Source organism: Bubalus kerabau, chromosome 20 (genome assembly GCF_029407905.1).
Source record: "Bubalus kerabau isolate K-KA32 ecotype Philippines breed swamp buffalo chromosome 20, PCC_UOA_SB_1v2, whole genome shotgun sequence".
NCBI classification, from domain to species: domain Eukaryota; kingdom Metazoa; phylum Chordata; class Mammalia; order Artiodactyla; family Bovidae; genus Bubalus; species Bubalus kerabau.
In genome coordinates this window covers 30,469,312-30,493,178 of record NC_073643.1, presented here as the reverse complement: position 1 = coordinate 30,493,178, position 23,867 = coordinate 30,469,312, and the positions used below count along the sequence as shown (strand labels likewise).

The following is a 23,867-nucleotide window of genomic DNA, read 5'->3' as shown; positions in this document are numbered from 1 at the left end:
TGGAGAAGAGCAATATAATCCCAGTTCGCATGAAGGGAAATAAAGGCTCAAGATAGCTGCCCAAGTTCCCCAAGATCACCTAGTCAGTGAGGTGTAGAGTCAGATTTTAAACCCAGACTCTAAAATTCGCTCTGTAACTTGTTTAGGCTATATGGAGCTGGAGTCACGTTATCGTACAGCTATCTACCAAGTGCCAGGCCCTACAAGGCCAAGGGGGACAGGGATGTCCCGGCCTGAGTGGACGTGTGGATAGCTGCTCGAGTGAGCGGTTAGATGGATAAAAATAAATGACGGGGGAAATGCATGGGATAATGAGGGAATATAATGAACAGGGGATGGAATGGAAGAGTACGTGAATGAGTGAAATAAGGAAGTAAACGAGGGGATGGAACGGAGTGGGAGAGAATGGGTGAATGGATGGATGGATGGATGGAGGAGTAAGGGGTTTTGAGGCGGCCCTACCAGAAGACCGAGCGCCTCGCTGCCGGCGGGTGGGCAAACGGGCAGCTACTCCACACAGTACGGTAGGCGCGGGCTGCCCCTCCTCGGGCCGGCTCACGCCTCCCCCTCTTTCCCTCCCTCCTCTTCCTCCTCCGTCGCGCGCCCGCCCGCCCGCCCGTCGGCCGCCGGGACCCCAGTCCCCGGCGGGCGGGCGGAGGAGGCGGCCGCCGCGCGCCGCTGCCCTCTCCCCGCCGCCCGGGGTGGCGCGATGCTCAGAGGGGCCCGGTCGCCCGGGGGCCGCCGCCGCCGCGCCGCACCATGAAGCTCCGCAACAAGGCGGCGGCGCTGCTCCTGCTCGCGCTGGCCGCGCTCCTGCTGGCGCTTCTGTCCCTGCGCGCCGGCCGCGCCGCACCCCCAGCGCCCCTCGCGCGCCCCGCATCCACCCCGCCGCGCCGCGCCGCGCCGGCCCCCGCGCGCCTCCCGGGCTGGAGCGCCTTCCCGGGGGCCGGCCTGAGCGCTCGTCGGCGCCGGCCTCCGCGTCTGCGCCCCCGAGCCGGCCGTCGGGGCGCCGTGAGCCTGAAGAAGTCGGCGAGGTGAGTCGTGGCAGCCCCAGAATCCCATCTGTGGACCCGTGTCTCCCTCCCTCCACCCGTGTCAAGTCCAAGGGAGGCTGTGGGCTGGAGGGACAAACTCCAAGTTCACCCACGGGCTGCCCACTTTTATGTCTTACCCTGCTAGAAATGAAAAATCGTCTTCCTGGAATACTGTTAACAGCGCAGTGCTGGTCATCACGTACCTTTTGGAAAGGGAAGTGTCAGGGGAAATGATTGGCATGTTACATTCTTAACTTCCCCGGGCAAAAGCATATATTTTCATTTTTCCAAACTTGCGCCCTTTGTTTAATTTCTCAAAAGCCATCGCGATGCAAGAATGCTTCATCTCTCATATTTCACTGGAGATTTTTTTTTTTAAACCAAAAACTTAGATCTGATTGAGTTGGAAAAGGTAGATTTTTGCTAAGTACTGGCTGTTTCTTATTGAACCTCGAATTGCCCTGTGCTTAGAACAGAAGAGGCACTCTACCTGAGGGTGTTAAAAAGAAGTGTTCTCCTAGGAAGGAGTGATGCGTGGCACGGGAAAGACAGTGGGGGTTCCTTGTTATTCCTTCTTTTTCAGACTCCTGTATGGTCAGAGTCCTGCAAGGAAAACGTCTTAGCCATCAACATTCTGTTTGATATCCTCTTTCTTTACACAGAGCTTAACCCGCCACAGCTTTTCATCAGAGAGTTTTATCTTGGCCTTAGGGTCGCTGGAACGCCTGCAGGTTAGGGATTTGCGTTCATTTCCTTTGTTGTGGAGAGAGCTTTTTAACAATCCCCCTGTCTTGTAACCGTCTGTTTCCTCTACCCTTTTGAGGCTGTTGATGTTTCTAACTGCCAGTTGCAACGTCCACGTTTGCTGGGCTCCCTAATGGCTTGAAACGACTGGAAGACTTCTTTTTGACCATAGTGACTAAATCTGGTTTGACGTTTTTACTATGAGAGAAAAGTCAGGAGACCTCAGTAAGTAGCTGTGTCAGCGTTCTCTTCTGCCTGGTAAGAGATGTACAAATGAGTAGGGATGAGTTTTAGGAGCAAAACACCCAATAACCTATAGAATTGTTTTTGAGTACTTGGAACCATTTATAACCTCTTATGAATGTATTTGCTCTGTAAGGATATTTCTGTTAGGAACTAAATAGGGTTTTCCCTTCTAGGTACTAAGGTTTTTTGTAATGGGTTCTAATACAGTTTAACTACAAGGTTGCTGTGATTTGTAAGTTGATGGGACAACTTGGAAGGTAATAAGATTGGAAACCATTTGTCATGGCTAACTTTTTACGAGGCATAGTGTTAACCTCAGTATGTTAAAAGTCATTGTTAATGCAGGTTATGATTCTTAATTATACCATCAGTACCATAACCCTATGATAGTGGTTCTCCCAGAGGGCTCTTTGAACCAGCAGCACCAGCTTTACCTGGGGCTTTGTTAGAAATGCAGTCTTACCCCTCCCCTCTTGCACCCCACCCCTAGACCCTCTGAGTAAGAAATCAGGAGGATGAGGTCAGTAATCTGTGTTTTAATACACCCTCCTCTTGTTTCTGATGCATACCAAACTTTGAGAGCCTGCTCTAAGTAAGCACTAATCAAGCACTAATATTATCCCCATTTTACAGATGAGGAAAATATTACACAAGGTTTAGCAATTTGTCTCCGTTTCCAAGGTGAGGTTAAATATCCCAGCAGTCTGGGTCCAGGTTGAGCCATTTAGTACTAGTGCACATGTCATACATGAGACTTGCCTGCATTCATCATTTTCCTGAGATTTTTTTCTAAAGAAATGTGACCAATTTTTGGAACTGTCTTCATCCTTCAAGGTGTTGGGAACACTGGGGCAGTATCTTCTTGTCTCTATCTGAACAAATTGGCTCTGACTCAGAAGAGATCACGAGCAGAATCCAAATGGATGGTTTCAGGAAGGACTATTTCCATGAGCAACAGCACCTCCTGAAGTCATTTTTCTTCTGAACATATCTGGTAGATTATCGTGGAAATCATGGCCAACACCATAAGAATAAAGAACAAAATTTTTAAAGTCAGGAAAGAGTAAAAAACAAAAAAGCCACAGGAAGTCTCAGGCTCAAATGCATAAATGTGAAAGCCCTCTGGCAAAGTTGACATTTTTGGGGACTTCTTAAGGTTTCTTTTGCTACCTGGACAGGAATGGTGACAGAAGCAGTAAGGGAGCAGGAGGAAAGATCTTTGCATGGACGCCTTTGTTGCTTTCCTAATCCTGCCTGGGTTAAATTTTTGTGGTTTAGGAGGAATTTCATTTTGGGGAGGGAAAAGTAAGCCTCATATTTTCAGAAAATGAGTGCTTTAATCTCTTGATGTGGCCAGAATCCAGAAGAGATGAAGGCTACATGCATGATCTGGTATCTCGGGCCTGGGGAGTATTCAGCAGAAATGGTGGGGCTGGATGAGACCCAGTCCACCACCTGCTGACCATCCTTCCAGGGCTATACTGCTCCCTGCAGGGTCGTGGTGTAAATGAACTCCTGCCACGTCAGCACAGCAAGCATGGCATTCTCCTTCCACATCTTGTTTTCATTTCAGAGATGTTTCCGGGGATTTGCCTAGTTAGCAGGCAGACCCTACAATTTTATAAGTAGTCATTTGTATGCAATCTGTCCTGTGGTGGGCTCCCCTTTCCATAAATATAAAGCCAGGAGGTGAGGTCTGAGCTTTTAGGTCAAGGGTGGAATCTGAAAACGGACACCACACTCTTTAAGTAGCGGTTCCAGGGCGCAAGAGAAATGAAATCTTCCTTCTTTTTTTTTTTTTTTTTTGGTGATTTAGACCTGGCTGACTTCCAAAACAAATTTGAGATGACTAACAGTAACTGACACATATACAATAAGGCCATTGAAATACTTACGAAACATGAAAAGTCATAAAGAGGAGGTGGGAAATAAGTACTGTTTGTCTAAAACTAAGGCCACTATTGTTGTGAGGATTAAGTGTTCAATTTAGCTCTAAGCTTCCTGGCAGCCTTGTCAAAAAGGGAACCATAATGGGCTGTGTTATTTTCTTTGAATGATAAGAGGAAAAGTTTATCAAGAGGGATCATTTTTTTTTTTTCATGCAACTGAATCCTAAAATGAGAACTTTACATTAGATTTGATTTCAGAAGACTGTCTCTCCAGCTTGCTTCTGAATACCCTTTGAGCCTGCCTACAGAAGAGGAAGTTTAATATAACTGCCCATCAGTGTGATAGGAAAAAGAATTTGTCATCTGGAGTCCAGAGGATTGGGTTCTATTCTGGAACCATTTCACCCTAATTTCTATATCTGTCAAATGAGAGTCGATCCACAAATTTTCTAAGATCTTTTTCAGCTCTGCCATTTGACCGTCCTGTGATGAGATCATCAAGTTCAGCTGCAAAATCCCAGTAAGGACTGTTGCTTAGCCCTTTGTGTTGTGTCTTGCAAAATCACTCTGTCTCTCATTTATTGGCCGTAACCTAGAACTCCTGCTGATTAGTCAGCCTTCACCCTCTCCTGAACTTCTATTTTTGTCTTTTGATTTAGCCTGGATAGTGCTGTTTTCTCTAGAAGCCATAAAAATATGGCTTCCAAGGGAGACTTGGGCTATGTCTAAGCCCCTCTGTGATTTTGTACCACAGTCATTCAGCAGATGTTTATTACACATGTGTCCTGAGCCAGGTACTCATTGTGCAATGGTAGGTGGAGTTTGGAAGAGGGATGACAACACAAAAACACACTACATATCTGGCAGCCTTCACAGCTGCCCCAATGAGAGGAGGCGAGCATATTTGCTCATCAAGACACAGCACTTTCTGCAGTTCCCTTTGGTCTCTGAGAGAAGTCTCTGAGAGGTTCAAGCCTGAATAAAGATCTCACTAAAGAGGGATTATGTTATACAGCAAAATGCCAGGTCTGTGGCCAACCTATAATTAACTGGTCACCCCAGAGCACATTACAGATCTCCAGATCTTGAGGACCATCTATGATACTTGGTCACTGTGAGTGCAGATTCTAGTTTCACATTCATTTTTGTTGATTGCTCCGTAAGTCCCCTCTTTCACCCTCTCCGTGTATTCATTTAGTAAGTCGTCTTGGTTTTATCTCAAAGTATAACCCCAGTCCCACCATTTCTACTATTTTCATGGTTGCCACCCAGCTCCTGAACACCATGGTTTGGCATGGACCACTGCAGTAGCTTTCTTATCTCTTCTTGCTATTCTTTGGAACTCTGCATTCAGATGCTTATATCTTTCCTTTTTTCCTTTGCTTTTCGCTTAGTGAAGAGGAACTAAAAAGCCTCTTGATGAAAGTGAAAGAGAGTGAAAAGTTGGCTTAAAGCTCAACATTCAGAAAACGAAGATCATGGCATCTGGTCCCATCAGTTCATGGGAAATAGATGGGGAAACAGTGGAAACAGTGTCAGACTTTATTTTGGGGGGCTCCAAAATCACTGCAGATGGTGATTGCAGCCAGGAAATTAAAAGACGCTTACTCCTTGGAAGGAAAGTTATGACCAACCTAGATAGCATATTCAAAAGCAGAGACATTACTATGCCAACAAAGGTCGGTCTTGTCAAGGCTATGGTTTTTCCAGTGGTCATGTATGGATGTGAGAGTTGGACTGTGAAGAAGGCTGAGTGCCAAAGAATTGATGCTTTTGAACTGTGGTGTTAGAGAAGACTCTTGAGAGTCCCTTGGACTGCAGGGAGATCCAACCAGTCCATTCTAAAGGAGATCAGTCCTGGGTGTTCTTTGGAAGGAATGATGCTGAGGCTGAAACTCCAGTACTTTGGCCACCTCATGTGAAGAGTTGACTCATTGGAAAAGACTCTGATGCTGTGAGGGATTGGGGGCAGGAGGAGAAGGGGACGACAGAGGATGAGATGGCTGGATGGCATCACCGACTCAGTGGATGTGAGTTTGAGTGAACTCTGGGAGTTGGTGATGGACAGGGAGGCCTGGTGTGCTGCGATTCATGGGGTCGCAAAGAGTTGGACACGACAGAGTGACTGAACTGAACTGAACTGAACTACAGTAGCTTCTCTTTGACTTGGGGTGTGCACTCTAGCGCCCTCTACAGTCCATTTTCTATACAACTGCTGAAATAATCTTAAATAATATGACAAAGTTTGCTGGTTCCAGTCACTAACTTCACATCCTACACAGTAAAATTCAGTTTCTTAGTGTGGCCTTTGAACCCTATTTCAGGCCCATTTAGCTCTCTGACCTCATCTCCTATCCCTCCCCACTTCACTCACTCTGCTTCAACCACTCTGGCCAGCACTGCCTACTTTTTCCTATGCTGAAAGGTTCTTTGCTGCTGTCCTTGTGTGGCTAGCTTCCTCATTTCTCTCAGGTTTATGCTTTCAGGTTTTTGCCTCGGAGGAGTCTTCCCAGCTGGGACCCTGCCCATCATCCTGTACCTCCTTGCCCTTATTTATTTTTTTTTTTTTTTAGCACTAAATAGCTAATTTTTTAAATAGCACTCATCATTATATGAAAATACTACTTTGCTCCTTCCCCCTTCATGCACGCTTCATGTCTTGTTAATCAATTTACAGCTGGCACCTAGAACAGAGATAAGCTCTCAGTAGGTACTCAGTAAATATTGGCTGAGTGAACTAATGAATGAATGAATGCAGCACCCCCTTTATGCCAGCAATATACTAAGACTTTGCTTCTGTTATAAAATTGCATATTACTTAATAATATTCAAAACAATCTTACACCTTTTAGGGAGGATCTCTAATAGTAACATCCTTTCAAGAAAGGGAATATTTTTCTTTTAATAGGTTTTAATTTTTTTAGAGGGCTTCCCTCATAGCTCAGTTGGTAAATCATCTGCCTGCAATGCAGGAGAAAGTGAAAGTGAAGTCGCTCAGTCGTGTCCGACTCTTTGCGGCCCCATGGACTGTAGCCCACCAGGCTCCTCCATTCATGGATTTCTCCAGGCAAGAGTACTGGAGTGGGTTGCCATTTCCTTCTCCAGGGGATCTTCCCAACCCAGGGATCGAACCTGGGTCTCCCGCATTGTAGGCAGACGCTTTACCGTCTGAGCCATTTTCTTCTGTCCTGCAATGCAGGAAACTCAGGTTCAATTCCTGGGTTGGGAGGATCCCCTGGAGAAGGAAATGGCAACCCACTCCAGTATTCTTGCCTGGAGAATTCCATGGACAGAGGAGCCTGTTGGGCCATAGTCCATGGAGGTCCAAGAGTTGGACACGACTTAGTGACATTTGTGGAAAAATTGGGGAGTATGTACTCCAGAGGTTTCCCTTGTATCTTGTACCCAGTTTCCTCTCTGATTAAAATCTTATACTGGTATGATACATTTGTTGTAATTTACCAAATAATAGCAATACATTATTACTAATGTTTGGTATATTTAGATTACCTTAGTTTTTACTTTGGAGAAGGCAATGGCACCCCACTCCAGTACTCTTGCCTGGAAAGTCCCATGGACGGAGGAGCCTGGTGGGCTGCAGTCCATGGGGTCACAAAGAGTCGGACACAACCGAGCGACTTCACTTTCACTTTTCACTTTCATGCATTGGAGAAGGAAAGGGAAACCCACTCCAGTGTTTTTGCCTGGAGAATTCCAGGGATGGGGGAGCCTGGTGGGCTGCCGTCTATGGGGTCGGACAGAGTCGGACACGACTGAAGTGACTTAGCAGCAGCAGCAGTTTTTACTTCGTGCTCTTTTTTAGTTCCAGGATTTTATCCATGACATCATGTTACATTTGGTTGTCACATCTCTTTGAGCTCCTCTGGGCTGTGGCAGTTTCTCAGACTTTCCTTCTTTGTTGATGACCTTGAGAGTTCTGAAGAGCACTAGTGAGGTATTTTGTAAGATGCTTCATGATTGGAATGTGTCTGATATTTTACTCAGGGTGACTCTGGGGTTATGAATTATCAGGAGAAAAACTATAGAGACATAGCACCATTTCATCACATCATATCAAGTATATATACTATCAATGTGAATTAATGTTGGCCTTGGTCACCTGGCTGAGATAGTGTTTCTAGACTTACTCTTTCCCTGTCTCCATACCATACTCTTTAGAAGGAAGACACTGCACAGCTGCCATGTAAGGAGTGTGGAGTTATGTTGCCCCTCCTTGAGGATGGAGTGTGCTTAATCACTCAGCCATGTTCAAATCTTTGTGATCCCATGGACTGTAGCCCACCAGGCTCCTCTGTATGGGATTCCCCAGGCAAGAATACTAGAGTGGATTGCCATTTCCTTCTCCAGGGAGTATGGAATATCTGTATATAATTTATTTGAAATTCTTTTGTGTGGGAGATATTGTGTTTCTTCTCCTCCATTTGTTAATTTATTCAGTCATAAATCAGTATAGAATCATAGATATTTTATACTTTGAGTTACAATGCAACATGACTTTATTTTGTTGTTGAAATTGTTTCAGTTCAAGTCATTAGTAGCTCTTATAGTTGGCTGCTATGCCCTTTAGACATACTCCCATCCCTGTGCTTTGGTTTTTTGTTTTCAGTCTTGTCTTTCTGGGCACTTTCTTACTCTCTGGCACTATAAGAGGCTGCAGGCTCACCTCCTGTGTTTCCTGCTTCAGACATAAAATCAGTCATTTCTTCCAGGAGACCTGATTTCGCTCATTGGAAAATGGTGTTAAAAGCCAAGATTTGGATACTCAATATGTTTGTTGCCATTGGGGTGTCATTTAATTTGGCCCTCACAGCCCAGAGAGCAAAACACATATATGTGTACTAACCTATGTATGTACATGTACTTATAAATTTTTCCATGTATGACCATCTCTGTGTAAGTTAAACATGGATTTATACTTAATGTCTCCAACTGTAATCTGCTACCACATGGATCATTCTAACCTCTTTTCCTTGATTCTCTGGGAGAGGGAGTGTTTTTATTTCCTAGAAGCCCCAGCGAAAGTTTTCTCCCATCTTATTGGCTTTGTTTGGTTTGAATGCCTACAGTGTGGATGAGGAAATGGAAAGGAATAGAGGGGTGAGATGGTATCCGCTAATTGATGTAAACCAAGCAAGGTTCACCACTTAAGTTAAGGATGAGGCCAAATATGCCTGAACCATGGGGTGGAGATAAAGTAATAGACGTTGTGGTTGGCTCCTGACCTCTATTTTCCCATCCCACCCCCAGTTTGGCAGTGAGGCATACCTCCAGGCAATGGTCTAAACCTACCGTGACATCCCCATCCATGCCATAGTGTAATCTTTGTACATCCAGGACCAAGATATAATTTCATTTCTCTGGCAATAGTTACTGGTTTTACAGGTGTTACATGACCCAAGCTGACCTAATCAGCCAGAAGAGAAGGACTTATTTTATGTTAGTGGACAAAAGACTTTATCGTCTAGACACAAACAAGAAAATAAACAATTGCAATTTTTAAAAATTGCGATCAGAGAGACAGGATAAGGGAAAAGTATTTCTAGTGGCTGGAACTGTATGATAGGAAACTCAGGGACTGGCAGATCTGTCTCTGGCATGGAGAAAGCTGGGGAATTCATTTTTCCCAGGTGTCACTGCCATCCTCAGAAAACCAGCCTTGACTGAAGTCACCACTCTGGGCAGTAGAGAAAGATGGAGACTGTGGATCCTTGTGGACAGTGCTGAACCCTGAGAACCACAGCTTTGGAGGCCTGACCCATCTTGAACCCTCCTGTTCCATGCTGCAGTTGAGATTTCCGTTATTTGCCACCAAAATCCTCTCCCGCCCTGCCATGATGTGCCATAGGTGGTATCCTGCTTCCCTGACCAGGGATCAAACCTGCATACCCTGCACTGGAAGTGCAGAGTCTTAACCACTGGACTGCCAGGGAAGCCCCTAAACTCCTTTTAATGGAACTAGATGGTTCTTTCAGAGAAGGCAATGGCAACCCACTTCAGTACTCTTGCCTGGAAAATCCCATGGATGGAGGAGCCTGGTAGGCTGCAGTCCATGGGGTCGCTAAGAGTTGGACAAGACTGAGCAACTTCACTTTCACTTTTCACTTTCCTGCACTGGAGAAGGAAATGGCAACCCATTCCACTGTTCTTGCCTGAAGAATCCCAGGGACGGGGGAGCCTAGTGGGCCGCCGTTTCTGGGGTCGCACAGAGTCGGACACGACTGAAGGGACATAGCAGCAGAAGCAGTAGCAGCAGCAGATGGTTCTTTACATCAAAACCTAAGTGCTATTGATGATGAAAAAAGGCAACAGCTATAGGGCCACCCAAGAAATGAAGGTCCGTTACACCCTGGAGCTGCCATCCTGTGTCCTTGACCTTGTCCAGGTGATTCTGGAATATGTTCCTAAGCCAAATTAGAGCCTTTGGGGGGTGGAGGATTTAAAAAATTGCAATCAGAGAGACAGGATAAGGGAAAAGTATTTCTAGTGGCTGGAACTGTATGATAGGAAACTCAGGGACTGGCAGGTCTGTCTCTGGCATGGAGAAAGCTGGGGAGTTCATGGACCCAGGATGACAAGGAGGGTTGAGAAGCAATGCCAAGCAACTGGGGTGGGGTTGGGTGGGTGCTGACATATTTCCCAAGGCCAGCTTCTGCCCTCTGCTGGCTGTTCTGGCCCATCATGTCTGACTCTTTGTGACCCCATGGACTGTAGCCCGTGGGCTCCTCTGTCCATGGAATTCTCCAGGCAAGAATACTGGAGTGGGTTGCCATTTCCTATTCCAGGGGATCTTCCAAACCCAGGGATCGAGCTCGCATCTCTTTCATCTCCTGCATTGGCAGACAGATTCTTTACCACCAGCACAACCTCTTATCACCATTTAAAATGCTTTTTCAAAAAAGAAAATAACAGGCAGACTTGAAGATGGAATTCATGTTCCTCCCCAGAACTTGCCCAGCACTTGATATATTTTATATCATGAAATTTTGACAACTGCCCCAGAAAAAAGAGTTTCTTGATTTGATGCCTTTATTTGGATTCCATGCTATTTTGGTAGCCAAGAGTGGCTGTGGTGTGTTTGAGGGTGATCTTTAGATGCCCGCTTCCCCCCGACCTCTTTTAGCAACACAGAAGACTGTCATCTTCCGATAAATATTCAAAGCCGTACAGTTTAGAGTCCAAGCTTTCCATAAGTAGGAGGCAATAGAGAACACGTAATTTAAAATGCAATTTCCTTTTATATGAGAGAAAACTGAGGTCCAAACAGCTAAAATAATAGTAATGCACTAAAGCACCAAGCACAGGCCTAGCTCATGGTGATCCCTCAGCGTGTGACATGCTGTTCTGGGTACTGTTCTCATCTTGGTTGCTTTATTATTTAGAAACTGAATCCTAACTAGATCCAGCTGACTGGCTGTGTGGCTTTGAATGAGTCAATGCTCCTCAGCAAATCTAGGCTTTCTCCTAAGTTCAAGGAGGAAATGAAACAATGTGAGTCAAATGCTGGCACGGAACGTGCAACCCGAGAGGCTCTCAGCAAATGTTAACCAGAGCTAAGATGTAGACTCAGGCAGGCTTTTCGCTGGGCTGTGTCTTGAGGAAATGCAGACAGCCTCTGTGTATAGCGAATGCTATCCTAACCCAGTGACCTGGTCCTTAGTAAAAGCTGGGGAAATAGATGGGACAGGACCCTTTTCACTGTCTCTGGTAGAGTTGGGCAATTTTTCTGGAGAGTTTGAGAACCCAAAAGTCTGGCCATCTATAGCTTTGACTTCTGCTCAAGGACAGAAAAACTATTGTTTCTGATCTTAGAAAAGCTGAGGGTAAGTGAAGAGTTTGCAGGAATTAAGCAGTGTCTTTAGGAACCAAAATGCAGGATTTTGTCCACAGACACTGCTCTTCAGGAGCCTGTGTCTCTGCTTGGACTTGAACCCTTGCTCTGCTTTCTTCTCCTCTCAATTTTGTGGGAATTACAAGGAGCCAATTGTTTGACCGCTGCTCCAAAGTAACAGGCCTTAGTGTTCAAGTATCAAATATCATCCCTCAGGAGAAATGGGGTAATGGACTTTGCTGTTAAAGTCTGAGAAGTTTAGAAAGTGTGCAAACACTACAAACCTTATTTGCAATAATTGAGTATTGACACTTAAGTTTTTTGCTGCTCTGCCTTGCCCATTTTGGGCATGGGTATAAAGGAGTTGGAGAAAAATGAAGGCTTCTGATGCATCTAAGTTAATATTTAATAATAATGATGATGATAACTAATATTTATTGATGACTTAAAACACTCCAGGTACTATAGAAAGCATTTTGCCACATTATTTCATTTAATCTTAGTAACAATCTAAGAGATGGGTACTGATATTGGATAGGCAATATTCTTTTTAGTTAGAAGTGATGGAATTTCAGCTCCTCAGCTTAATCATAAGCATATCACTTAATCATAAAAAGGGATTTACTAGCTCATAAAACTGTGAGATCAATTAAAACTGCAAAGGAGATCAAGCTTCAGTCACAAATGTATCCAGGATGTCTGTCTTGTCTTGCTTGTTTAGTCACTCAGTCATGTCTGACTCTTGGTGGCCCTTTGGAGTGTAGCCCAGGCTCCTCTGTCCATGGGATTTTTCAGGCAAGAATATTGGAGTGGGTTGCCATTTCCTGCTCCAGGGTATCTTCCCAACCCAGGGATGGAACCCATATTTCCTGGTCTCCTGCATGGCAGGCAGATTCTTTATCCACTGAGCCATCCAGGAAGCCCATGTGATCATCTTGCCTCTATTTTTTTAGCTCTGCTTCCTTCTGTGTGGGCCACACTTGTAGGTCAGTTTTTTTTCTGTGTGATAGTTCTAACAGATCTGGACTTGTGTCCTCCTCCTTTAGTAACCTTGAAGGAAAAGATTTCATCCAGCAAGAGTCCCAGGGCTGCCTCCGCTGCTCTGGCTTGGATCCCATGTGCATCCAATCCCCGATGGCCTCACCTGGTGGGGAGGATATTTCAGCCCATCCCAACCTCATGGACTGAGAACTGAGATTCCCCCCAAAGAAAACTGAGGTGTCTTTAGCAAAAACACCTGGAAATGGATGCTAGTAAGAAACACCAAAACCAAAAGCAGAGAACCACTGGAATCAATAAGCCCATTTTACAGATGGAAAACCTGAGGGTTAGAGATGGTGAAAGTGTTGGCCCAAGAAATGGAACAGCCAAGTCACAGACCTAGAATTTGAAGCCAGGTCTATGTGAAACTAGATCTATATTGCTTTTTTAAAAAAAAACTTTATCAAGGAAGGGTATTTATTGGTTCACATAACTTAAAAGTCCAGTGGATATACTAGCTTCAGACATGATTTGATCTTTACTTACAACCACACTGTATTTGAGAACATATCTTAAAATTTGAACTGTTTGCTTGCTTTCCAGAATCCCTTTGAAGAAGATACCTTTAATGAAATCTCTCTTTTTTTTTAACTTCGAAAATTGTTTATATTTATAAGGGAAAAAACAGATTATAAAAGTTATCTCATTTTTAATGCTTTCTATATATTTATGTATTTATAAACACATACCCACATATATTGGTTATATCTCTGGAAGGTGGTATCTGCCTGTGTGCTCAGTCATGTCCAACTCTTTGCAACCCCATGGACTGTAGCCTGCAAGGCGCCTATGTCCATGGAATTTTCTAGGCAAGAATACTAGGGCGGGTCACCATTTCCTCTTCCAGGGGATTTTCCTGACCCAGGAATTGGACCCGTGTCTCTTGCGTGTCCTGCATTGGCAGGCGGATTCTTTATTACTGCACCACCCAGAAAGTGGTATACCAGAATGTTAACAGAAGTTATCAAATTGGGTACCCCTTCTTTTGCTTGTCTATATTTTGCATTTTTCTATGCTAAATATATGGATTACTTGCATATTGATAAAACAATTTAAAGTATATTAATTATCATAAAAATAAAAAATCCCTTATTGGCCTGAGGCATAAGAAGATGGAAATTAGTTGGGGAAACTACTTTTCCTCCCTTTAGGTTGGTAGGTCCTTCATGCTCTGTTTTGGGGAATGAAATAGAGGTGTCCATTCATGGAATATATAATCCACACTCTTCCCCCTCATGTCACCAGACATTTATTTCAAACCAGTGCTGCTGGTTCATATTTTTAAAATCTCAATAACATCTTAATTTGAAAAGAAAAGGGAGATGGAGAAATAGAATTCCCTGTGTGTCAGGAACAATCATAAGGGGGAAAACTGAAACGAGAATTAGTCCAGGCAGCGTCCTAAAATTTTGGAAGAAGAATTATGAACTCAGTTGTGTACAACCTCAGCTAAGGACGAGTGGCAAATGTAGACAGCATATTAAAAAGCAGAGACATTCCTTTGCCAACAAAGGTCTGTATGGTCAAAGTTATGGTTTTTCCAGTAGTCATGTATGGATGTGAGAGTTGGACCACAAAGAAGGCTGAGCACCAAAGGATTGATGCTTTTGAACTGTGGTGTTGGAGAAGACTCTTGAAAGTTCCTTGAACTGCAAGGAGATCCAACCAGTCAAACCTAAAGGAAATCAGTCCTCAATATTCATTGGAAGGACTGATTCTGAAGCTGAAGCTCCAATACTTTGGCCACCTGATGTGAAGAGCTGACTCATTAGAATGGATCCTGATGCTGTGAAAGACTGAAGGTAGGAGGAAAAGGGGATGACAGAGGGCGATATGGTCGGATGGCATCACCGACTCAATGGACATGAGTTTGAGCAAGCTCTGGGAGATGGTGAAGGACAGGGAAGCCTGGTGTGCTGCAGTCCTTGGGGTTGCAAAGAATTGGACGTGACTGAGCAACAACAAAGGGCGAGTGGATAGATTGCGGAGGAAGAGATGGTGCAGGTATGCTATGGGAGTCACACCTGGTGGGGCTCTAGTGGGCGCTGAAATCCAGTTCACCTTCAGATCACTGAATCAGGAGCCCAAAGTAAAGATAAAGGCTTTATGTGCCTAGAGGGGGCTTCTTTTCTGACTCACGTGTATGTGGTCCCATATACAGCATCATAACGAAAAGCAAGGCTTCTTAAGTCTTGAGTTTGAATCCTGACTCTGCTTCCTAATCATAAGCCATGTATATGTGTACAATGATGGCTAAAACCAGATACACACACATACAAAATCACCAACTTTGGGCATTGACACCTATTGTTCTTTAGAGCTAGACTTTGTTTAGGAACACAGCCATGTTTCAAATGTTGTGATCCAAGCAAAATATGAATTATTAATCACTGGATTCACTTATCGAATGATTTTATTAAGTCTCCCCCTCATAGCAGATATTTTTGCATTGTTTCAACACTGCTCATGTAATCCAGGGACTTCAAGGCAAATGTCAGCTTTTCTGTCTGTCTTGGAAGATTAAAGACTGTTGATTTAACTCCAAACCATGGGTCATTAAAAGTGATTTAACTGTTAGCACAGTCCTGGGCGTCATGTCTGGGTTGCTAAGTAAAGGCTCTACTCACAGCTCCAGTGTGGAAATTTTTTGTCAGGAGTTTTATGTGTTCCCAGACCTGTAGTTTGCAAGGAACTTCATTATGTCTCTGGCTGCCAACACTTAACATGGATATAATCACCCATCACCAGACTCTTTTGCTAGGAGCTAAATCAAGGTATTTCCACTTTTTTCAACTGCCACTGTGACCTCATTTGCAAATCTCCATGTTCAAATAGCCATGGCTTCATCTTAAAAGAGATTCCACTGGGACAGGGGTTGGGGGGAAGAGCATTCTACAAGTCAGGTCTTCCCTAGGGTGAGCATATTCAAGTCAAATCTTAAAATTTGTCTGTTTCCCTTCCTTCCCACCTCCCCCCTCAAATTTCTGGGTTTCCTTCCCTATTAAAACTAGACACCAACAGTGCCGGTTCAGGCTGTGATTTTCTGTCCAGCTCACACTGCCAGCCCATATCATAGCATCAGGCTTACCTGAGTTAATTTAGCCTGTCAGTTAAGAAGCCCTGATAACAGGGGTAGCAGGAGACAGCAGAAAAGAGGGTCTGAGTAGAAGCAATTACTTGCATTAATAATTCAGTGTGTTTTGCAGTAATAGGCTCCAAAGTAAATAGCACTACACATAAATGCTGTATTTCATTATTTATACACTCCAGAAATTGAAGTTTAATTAAGTCACACGCTTGAGACTTTTAAGCAATTAAGGAGACGCTCGTCTCCAGCAGTGCAGAGGTGGTGGTTGAGCCTTCTCTGTTGTTCTGAGCATCATTTTTCATTGGATCACAGAGCGGGCATAAACCAGGACAAGGAGGGTGGCGTTTTCCAAACCTCAGTCATTCCTACATCATCATCATGATTTTTAAGACTATACTACTGTATGCTAACTTGAAAAGAAAAAAACTTAAATCTATCCTTGTTATAAATGTGTGCCTTTGTGTATTTATTTAATAGCAGCTTTATTGCAATATAATTCAAATACCCTTAAAAGGTGTACAATGTGGAGATTTTTAGTTTACTCACAGAGTTGTGCAACCATCCCTGCTATCCAGTTTCAGAACAGTTTCATCACTTGGAAAAGAAACCCTATACCCATGAAACAGTCACTCCCCCTTCGCCCCTTCTGTGAGTCCCTGGTAACCACTAACCTGCCTTATGTCTCTATGGATTTTCCTGTCCTGGACTTTTTGTACATTTGGAATCATGCAACATGTAGTCTTTTGTATTTTCACAAACTATTTTAAAGGTTCTAATATGTTGACAGGTGCATCAGTGCTCCATTCCTTTTTAGTGCCACGTAATATTCCTTTATATGGGTATACCACATTTTGTTTATTCATTCATCAGTTGATGGACACTTGGGTTGGACTTTTTGGCTATTGTAAATAATGCTACTAGGAGCATTTACAAATGTACATGTTTTTGTGAGGACAATTGTTTTCATTTCTCTTGGGTGGATACCTAGCAGTAGAATTACTGGGTCATATGGTAGTTCTATACTACCACCTGATATACCAAGACTTTGGCCACTTGATGCGAAGAACTGACTCATTGGAAAAGACCCTGATGCTGGGAAAGATTGAAGGCAGGAGGAGAAGGGGATGACAGAGGATGAGATGGTTGGATGGCATCACTGACTCAATGGACATGAGTTTGAGCAAGCTCTGGGAGTTGGTGATGGACAGAGAAGCTTGGCGTGCTGCAGTCCGTGGGGTCACAAAGAGTTGGACATGACTGAGCAGCTGAACTGAACTGACCGATGGTAGTTCTATAGTTAAAATTTTGAGGAACTGTTTTCCAAAGCAGTTGCACTATTTTGCAGTCTCACCAGTCCTGCTTGAGGGTGCTGATTTCTCCACATTCTTAGTGTATTTGTTTGTAAAGAAAACTTTATAGCACTGACATAAATTGTTAGCAATAACATAAATAGAAGGGGATTGTCAAATCAAACACTAAGAAAACAAGACAGCTTTTCATTTCTAACTTGGTACTCGTGCCTGCTGAAGGCTCTCTAGCTGAGGCCTGCTGTCTTCTCAGTTGAAAAGGAGAATTAGGCAATGTTAGAAAGACATATTAGCACTGTTGAAAAAGACGTTGTTAAAAAAGAACTGAAAATGGAATAACTTCTTACTGTGAGACTCAATGTTATTTGATGCAGTGTCTAAACGATAACTACAATCTATGCATCACCTCTTCAGAACACAAGGAATTTGGAGGCACTGATGTCATGGGCAAGCGTGTTCCATCTTGTTTCAGCTGTCAGCTCCACGGTTACCTCATACAAGGAGCTCAGAGGTGGATGGTCTAATGTTTGTTATGTTTTTTGTTTTCCTTCTCATAGTCTGGATGTTTTCTAAGAACTCTTGGGTAAATTTGAGAAACTCAAAATTACTACATCCTTGATAGGATAATAGCTGTTAACCCAGTAAATCCCTTCCCGGGAATGTAGTGTAAGGAAATAATGCAAAAAAGGGGAAAAAAAATCTATTGACCTATACATGTTTAGTGCAAGATTTTATATGTACATATATATACATATATATGTATATTTGAGAAAAATTGAGAACAACCACCATGAAAGAAATGGTAAGCCATGGTGTTTTAGTCAGATAACCAGTTAAAATGATGGTCATGAAGACTTAAAAAGTAACAGGAAAAGTAAAAGAATCAGATGAAAAAAGTAGAATATAAAATTATATGTACACCATTAGTATGTATTTTATTTGGTGGAGTAAAGACCAGACTGTAACATGCAAAAAAAATTTTATGGGGCAAGGATTTTTTTTCATGTACCAACTTTACTATTTCAACACATAATGTTTTATATTTTAAAAATTGAAACTATACATTGTGTGTTTTATTCCAACCTTTTTTCTAAGGATTTTTAAAATTTACATTGCCTTATGTTGACTGTAAATAATATTGTGTGCTTGCTGTAAATTACAATGAAAGAGTAAGTAATCACCAAACAAGGTAGGTTTTTGGAATGAAATAAAAGACCCCGATAGAAAAGAAGAGGGAAGGTGCTCCTTCAATGAGGTGGTCAGGGAAGCGTGATTCTACTGTCGAAGGAGAAGGAGGTGGTTTTGCAAAGAGCTGTGCTGTGCTGTGCTGTGCTATCGCTTCAGTTGTGTCCGACTTTGCAACCCCATAGACTGCAGCCTGCCAGGCTCCTCTGTCCATGGGATTTCCCAGGCAAGAATACTGGAGTGGGTTGCCATTTCCTTCTCCAGGGGATCTTCCTGACCCAGGAACTGAACTCGAGTCTCTGCATTGGCAGGTAGATTCTTTACCACTGAGCCACCAGGGAAGCCCTAGGGAAGAACATTCCAGAAGCAACAGTGTATGTGAAGGTCCAGGATGTAAGCACAGCACCAGGTGTCTCAGGACATGAGAAGGAAAAGGTGGACAGTATCCAGCTCACAAAATTGAAGGATCAGGATGCAGAAACCATCTTTTAAAGAGCCGTTGAAGTCCCTAAGAGCGTATGGGGGTCAAAATGAGTAGGACACGACTTAGCAACTAGACAACAACAAGAATGTTGACAAGGACTGTGGTGAGGATATGTACTGTGGGCAAGAAGCTCAACTGTTCAGGGAATGAAGAGGAGTGACCAGACAGCTGAGAGATGACACCAACAAGGAAGATGGAATAGTTGCATCCACAGACTTCACCGTGGAGACACAGTGTCTCGACGTGTTAGGGAGGAGCAGGGAGGAAACCAGCCTCTGAGGCTCCTGGGACAGGACAGGAAGAAGAGCTGCACTTGTGGGGTCGGCTGGGGAGGTGGCATCCTCGCAAGGCGGCATGTTTTCATTAAGGCAAGAGGTGAAGAGAAGACCCAGAGAAAAGGCAGAGGAAAGAGCTTCATTCCTGAAGGTGAGGGGAAGAGTTAGGGAGAGAGAGGAGAGGTGAGAGGTCAACTCAGGTGATGAGTTCCTGTGTGGAGATGGACTCCGGATGCTTATAGTCCAAGTGTGTTAATATGCAAACTCTGGGGTCTCACCCCAGAACCACGGAATCAGAATCTCTCTGGGGTGGAAGTTATAATATTAACAGACACCTCCTGTGATGATGATATGCAGTCAGGCTGGGAATCCCCTGCTCGAGATGGTATCTGGTATCTCTTCCACCTATGAAACTGGTAGAACAATGAAAATTTGGATGAAGGGCCTCAGTTCAGTCGCTCAGTCATATCCGACTCTTTGCAACCCTACGGACTGCAGCACGCCAGGCTTCCCTGTCCATCACCAACTCCTGGAGCCTGCTCAAACTAATGTCCATTGAGTTGATGTCATCCAACCAGTGAGCCTCAGAGAGGGGATGGATCCATAGAGCATTTAAAGGATGACTCAAGGTTGAGAAGAGAAGCAGAGTGAGTCTAAGGCAATCTGAAACCTATTTCTAAGACCTATGTAAAGACTCATTTGATTGCTAAGTTGTAAGTTCGTTTCAAACTGACTTAAAGGGAAGAAAATTTGTTGGCTTGATCAATGACCTTCCAGGGTTAAAGCCATACACCTGGATTCAGGTGCCCAAGTTATGCCATTTGAGATCTGACCTGCCTCCTTTTGGCTCTGCTTTCCACCCTGTTGACTCCCATCCAGGCTCTACCAGTGCAGTAGCTGAGTTGATTGCCATCAGCTGCAGCCTCAGCAGCAGGCCTGTAAAACTCCTGGACAGCCAATGTCTACTCCAGTCTTTTATAAAGTGTAAAGAAGAACATAGGTAACCATCAGTCAGAGCAGTTCAAGTACGATTCCCATCTCCCATTCCCCACCAACACCTGGCAACTCTAGGGGTTTAGAAGTCTGAGGTCTGTAGCCTGGACATCCCTTGACCCTTGCAGGGTCTTCAGGTGACATTTGAGAGGGGCTTGTGTCCCACTGGTAAGATTTGGTGGAAGGCACACCATTTCAGCACTCTTAAACTTGATTATTCCTTGTGGCCACAGAACACAAACGCTTATTACCTGAAGCCTGCAATTTTTAACGTAACATGAGAGGTAACAGAGTAGGGGGCAGCAAAGGTCTCATTAAATCCCAGCCTCCGATACTTGAACTGCCACCAGGAGAAGCTTTATTTGTCTTTTTTAGTACCTGTCACCAGACACCAAAAAGGACTGCAGGCCCCAGCTCCTGCTCTGTGTACCATGCAGGCCCAAATCACTGAAGCCTGCAAAGAAAAGTGGCCTGCTGTGCTGCAGGGAAGTGCAAGCTTTTTTTTAATCAAGAAGAAAATAAAGTATTTGTCACATAGTTTGGGCACATGAATAATACAGACAATTACATCATGCATTTCTGTGTACCCTGCTCTCATCTTCAAAAATAAAAACTTAAGTGCCCGGAAGTAACCACTGCCTTGTCTTTGATGTTTCTCATCCTCATAACATGATGACTTTTACTCCATATGTCTGTGAACAACACGCAGTGTTGTTTGCTGGTTTTTCAGCTTCATCCAAACTGTCTCATTCTACCGTTATCCTGCTGCCTAATTGCTCTTATTCCTCTTTGTCCTTATGTTTGTACATGGCCTTTTGAGTTGTTTATTTTCGTTGCTGTGCAGTATTCCATTCACACTTGTCAAATATATTCATGATTCTCCTGTGCATGGACACGAAAGTTATTTCCAACTTTTCAATATTATAAATAGGACTGCTGTGAGCATTCTTGCATGGGTCCTATGCAAATGTGCAAGAGTTTCTTCAGGTCTCATATGCAGGTGTAGAACCAGAAGAGTGAGGGTGTATATATATCTTCACTCCTGACAGATGTGACCAAAAGGCTTTCCAAGGTGTTTTCTGCTGCTGCTGCTGCTGCTAAGTTGCTTCAGTCGTGTCCGACTCTGTGCGACCCCATAGACGGCAGCCCACCAGGCTCCCCTGTCCCTGGGATTCTCCAGGCAAGAACACTGGAGTGGGTTGCCATTTCCTTCTGCAGTGCATGAAAGTGAAAAGTGAAAGTGAAGTCGCTCAGTCATGTCTGACTCCTAGAGACCCCATGGACTGCAGCCTACCAGGCTCCTCCATCCATGGGATTTTCCAGGCAAGAGTACTGGAGTGGGTTGCCATTGCCTTCTCCTTCCAAGGTGTTTAGGTCAACTTAAATTGCCCCAGCAGCATCTGAGCTGTCCCCCACCTCTGTATCCACTCTGAAACATGTATAGTCCAACTTTTATTTTTTAAGTTTCACCAGTCCAAAACAACATAGACTCTCCTTATTGTTTGAATTAGTATTTTCCTGATTACTGAGGTTAAGACATTCATGTAGAAGTCCAAAGTGTAAAGCTAAACTAGGTGGAGTTGTTCTCTTTGGAGGAGGGGTAATGGCTCATATTTAAGACAGCTAAGGTGTTGCATTTACTATTCTAGTACCTGTGGATACTTGTGTTTTTAAATATTGAGCATAATTTTAAGCAAATGAGTATGCATTAAATGTTTTTGTAGCATATTTTGGCTGGTATTTTGACTTTTTCTTAATTGACTGTAATTTTGGCATTATCTGTGACATATCCTTCCCATCCCTTTACATAAATTAGTTGGGAGTTGGCTTTAATAGCAGGTATGAAAGTCCATCCATGAAGCTGAGGGAGAGAAGACATCTGAGTCCTGAAGGCAAGGATTCTTGGTTTCACCAGGCATGCTTCTGATTTAGTACCTTTGCTCTGACTGTCCCCTTTGCCTGGAATCCTCCTCACCCACAAAAGCATGTGACTCCTTCCCTCCCCACCATCAGATTGTCATCGGATCTTGCCTTTTCAGTGAGGACTTACTTCCCAATGTATAGTATGTTCCAAACCATCAGACACTCCTGTATCCCTCATGGTTCCACCGTGTATTTCCTGCTTGCTGGATAACTTTCTTTGTGAGTTACTTATTATTATTTGTTTTGACTGTTATTCTTTCTTTGTCTTTCGCCTACCACCTGTAGAATGTAACTTCAGCAAGGGCGGGCATTTTGATCTGTATTGTTCACTGCTGTCTTCCTGGTACCCAGAAAGGTGTCTGGCACATAGTAGGCACTTCATATAGATTTATGGAGTAATGGGATGGAGTGAGCAAAGAAAAGAGAGCAGAAAAGAGCATTTCTGAGAGACAGCACATGTGCTAGGATGTGAAGATGACTAGAAATGAGATGGAGAGCTGCAGCCTAAGTGTGGCTGTGATTATGAATGGCTGCCCACCCAGGCTCCAGGTGCTGGAGGCAGATACAAGAGACCTAAGTAGAAGCCACAATCAGCAGTTTGAACTTGATCTTCAAGGCAGTAGGGAGCCTTTACGTGGCTTTTATCAAGGGAATAACACAATCCTATTTGCATTTTAGAAGAACGTGACTCTGACACCAACAAGGAGAAATCATAGATGGGGTTAAGGATCAGATTGGAGGCGGGTGGACCATCTAGGGGGAGTCACAGTGATCTTGGTGAGGGAAGATGATGCCTCCTCAGGTAGCAGCAGGGAGCTGAAGAGACGTGAACAGTCTCAGAAGATACATCTCTACTGTCCTCTCCTCTGATCCCCGAAATCAGTGGAATCTGAGTAAGTCTATGCATCTGGACCTCACTAAGCCGGGAGGCCATGCTTTTACTCAGCATGCTCTTAAGTAATCAAACTGGAAAGTCTTCCAAAGTGTTCCACCCACATCTTCAACTTTCCTCTTGGTGAAAGAAATCTGGAGCACGGCCGCCTTTATTTGAGCGAGCAGTGAATAATGGAGTAGCACGCTGATTGAACTCGAAGTTTTTGGAAGGAAGGTAGCATTCCACATCCAAGCTCCCCTGGTCTCCAGATCTTTTGTGCAAGTAAATTAGTTTCATTTGTCTCAGGGCACCTTTTTCCAGGCCAACTTCTTCCAGCTTGCCTGCAAATGTTTCTCAGTGGTGTGTTTGAGGCTTGGCTGTGTCTCCTTGTCTGGAACAAATCTTTTATTACGAGGAAATAGCTGGAAGATGATTCTGGACTCTTGGACTCTGTTCCCTTCTCAGCTGTTGACTGGGTATTTGATACCTTGGTAATTTTCAGCTTAACCTGTCCTCTCTCCTGCCTGCTTCTCATTACTAAGCATTTCACGCTGGAAGCTGAATTTCATACCTACCAGCTCAGCAGTCTTGAGCGAGACGATTAAGATTAACACCTGTTTCTGTAAGACTCTCCCAAGATGTCATGAGGCTCCATGCGTTGTTTTCTTTGCTTACCTCCTGGGTTTGCATGATTTTCCTTTGGTCCAGTGGTCATGCCTTCCACTTCAGCCTAAAACCCCCCAGATGATAGGGGTATCATGTTGCTCGTTTCACATGGGAAAGCCACTGTCCACCCTCGTCTTGTTCAAATTGCATTCAAATCTAATTTCCATGGCCCATGTGAGTGCGAGCACCACAGCCCTGTGTCAGCTGTCAGAGTTTAGCAATACCATTTCCAAACATGGGCCAGTAGGCAGCCAGCAGGCACTAGACAG

At 44.0% G+C, this 23,867-nt stretch overlaps 1 protein-coding gene across 1 annotated transcript in view; it reads left to right on the top strand.

Annotated features, from left to right (window-relative positions):
- Positions 1-626: 626 nt before the first annotated feature.
- Positions 627-23,867, top strand: part of GXYLT2 (glucoside xylosyltransferase 2) — an 81,958-nt gene continuing 58,717 nt past the window's right edge. The window contains exon 1 of the mRNA XM_055557813.1: positions 627-1,034. Coding sequence (XP_055413788.1) covers positions 760-1,034 — 275 coding nt within the window. The 5' untranslated portion in view covers positions 627-759. The remainder of the gene's footprint in view (positions 1,035-23,867) is intronic.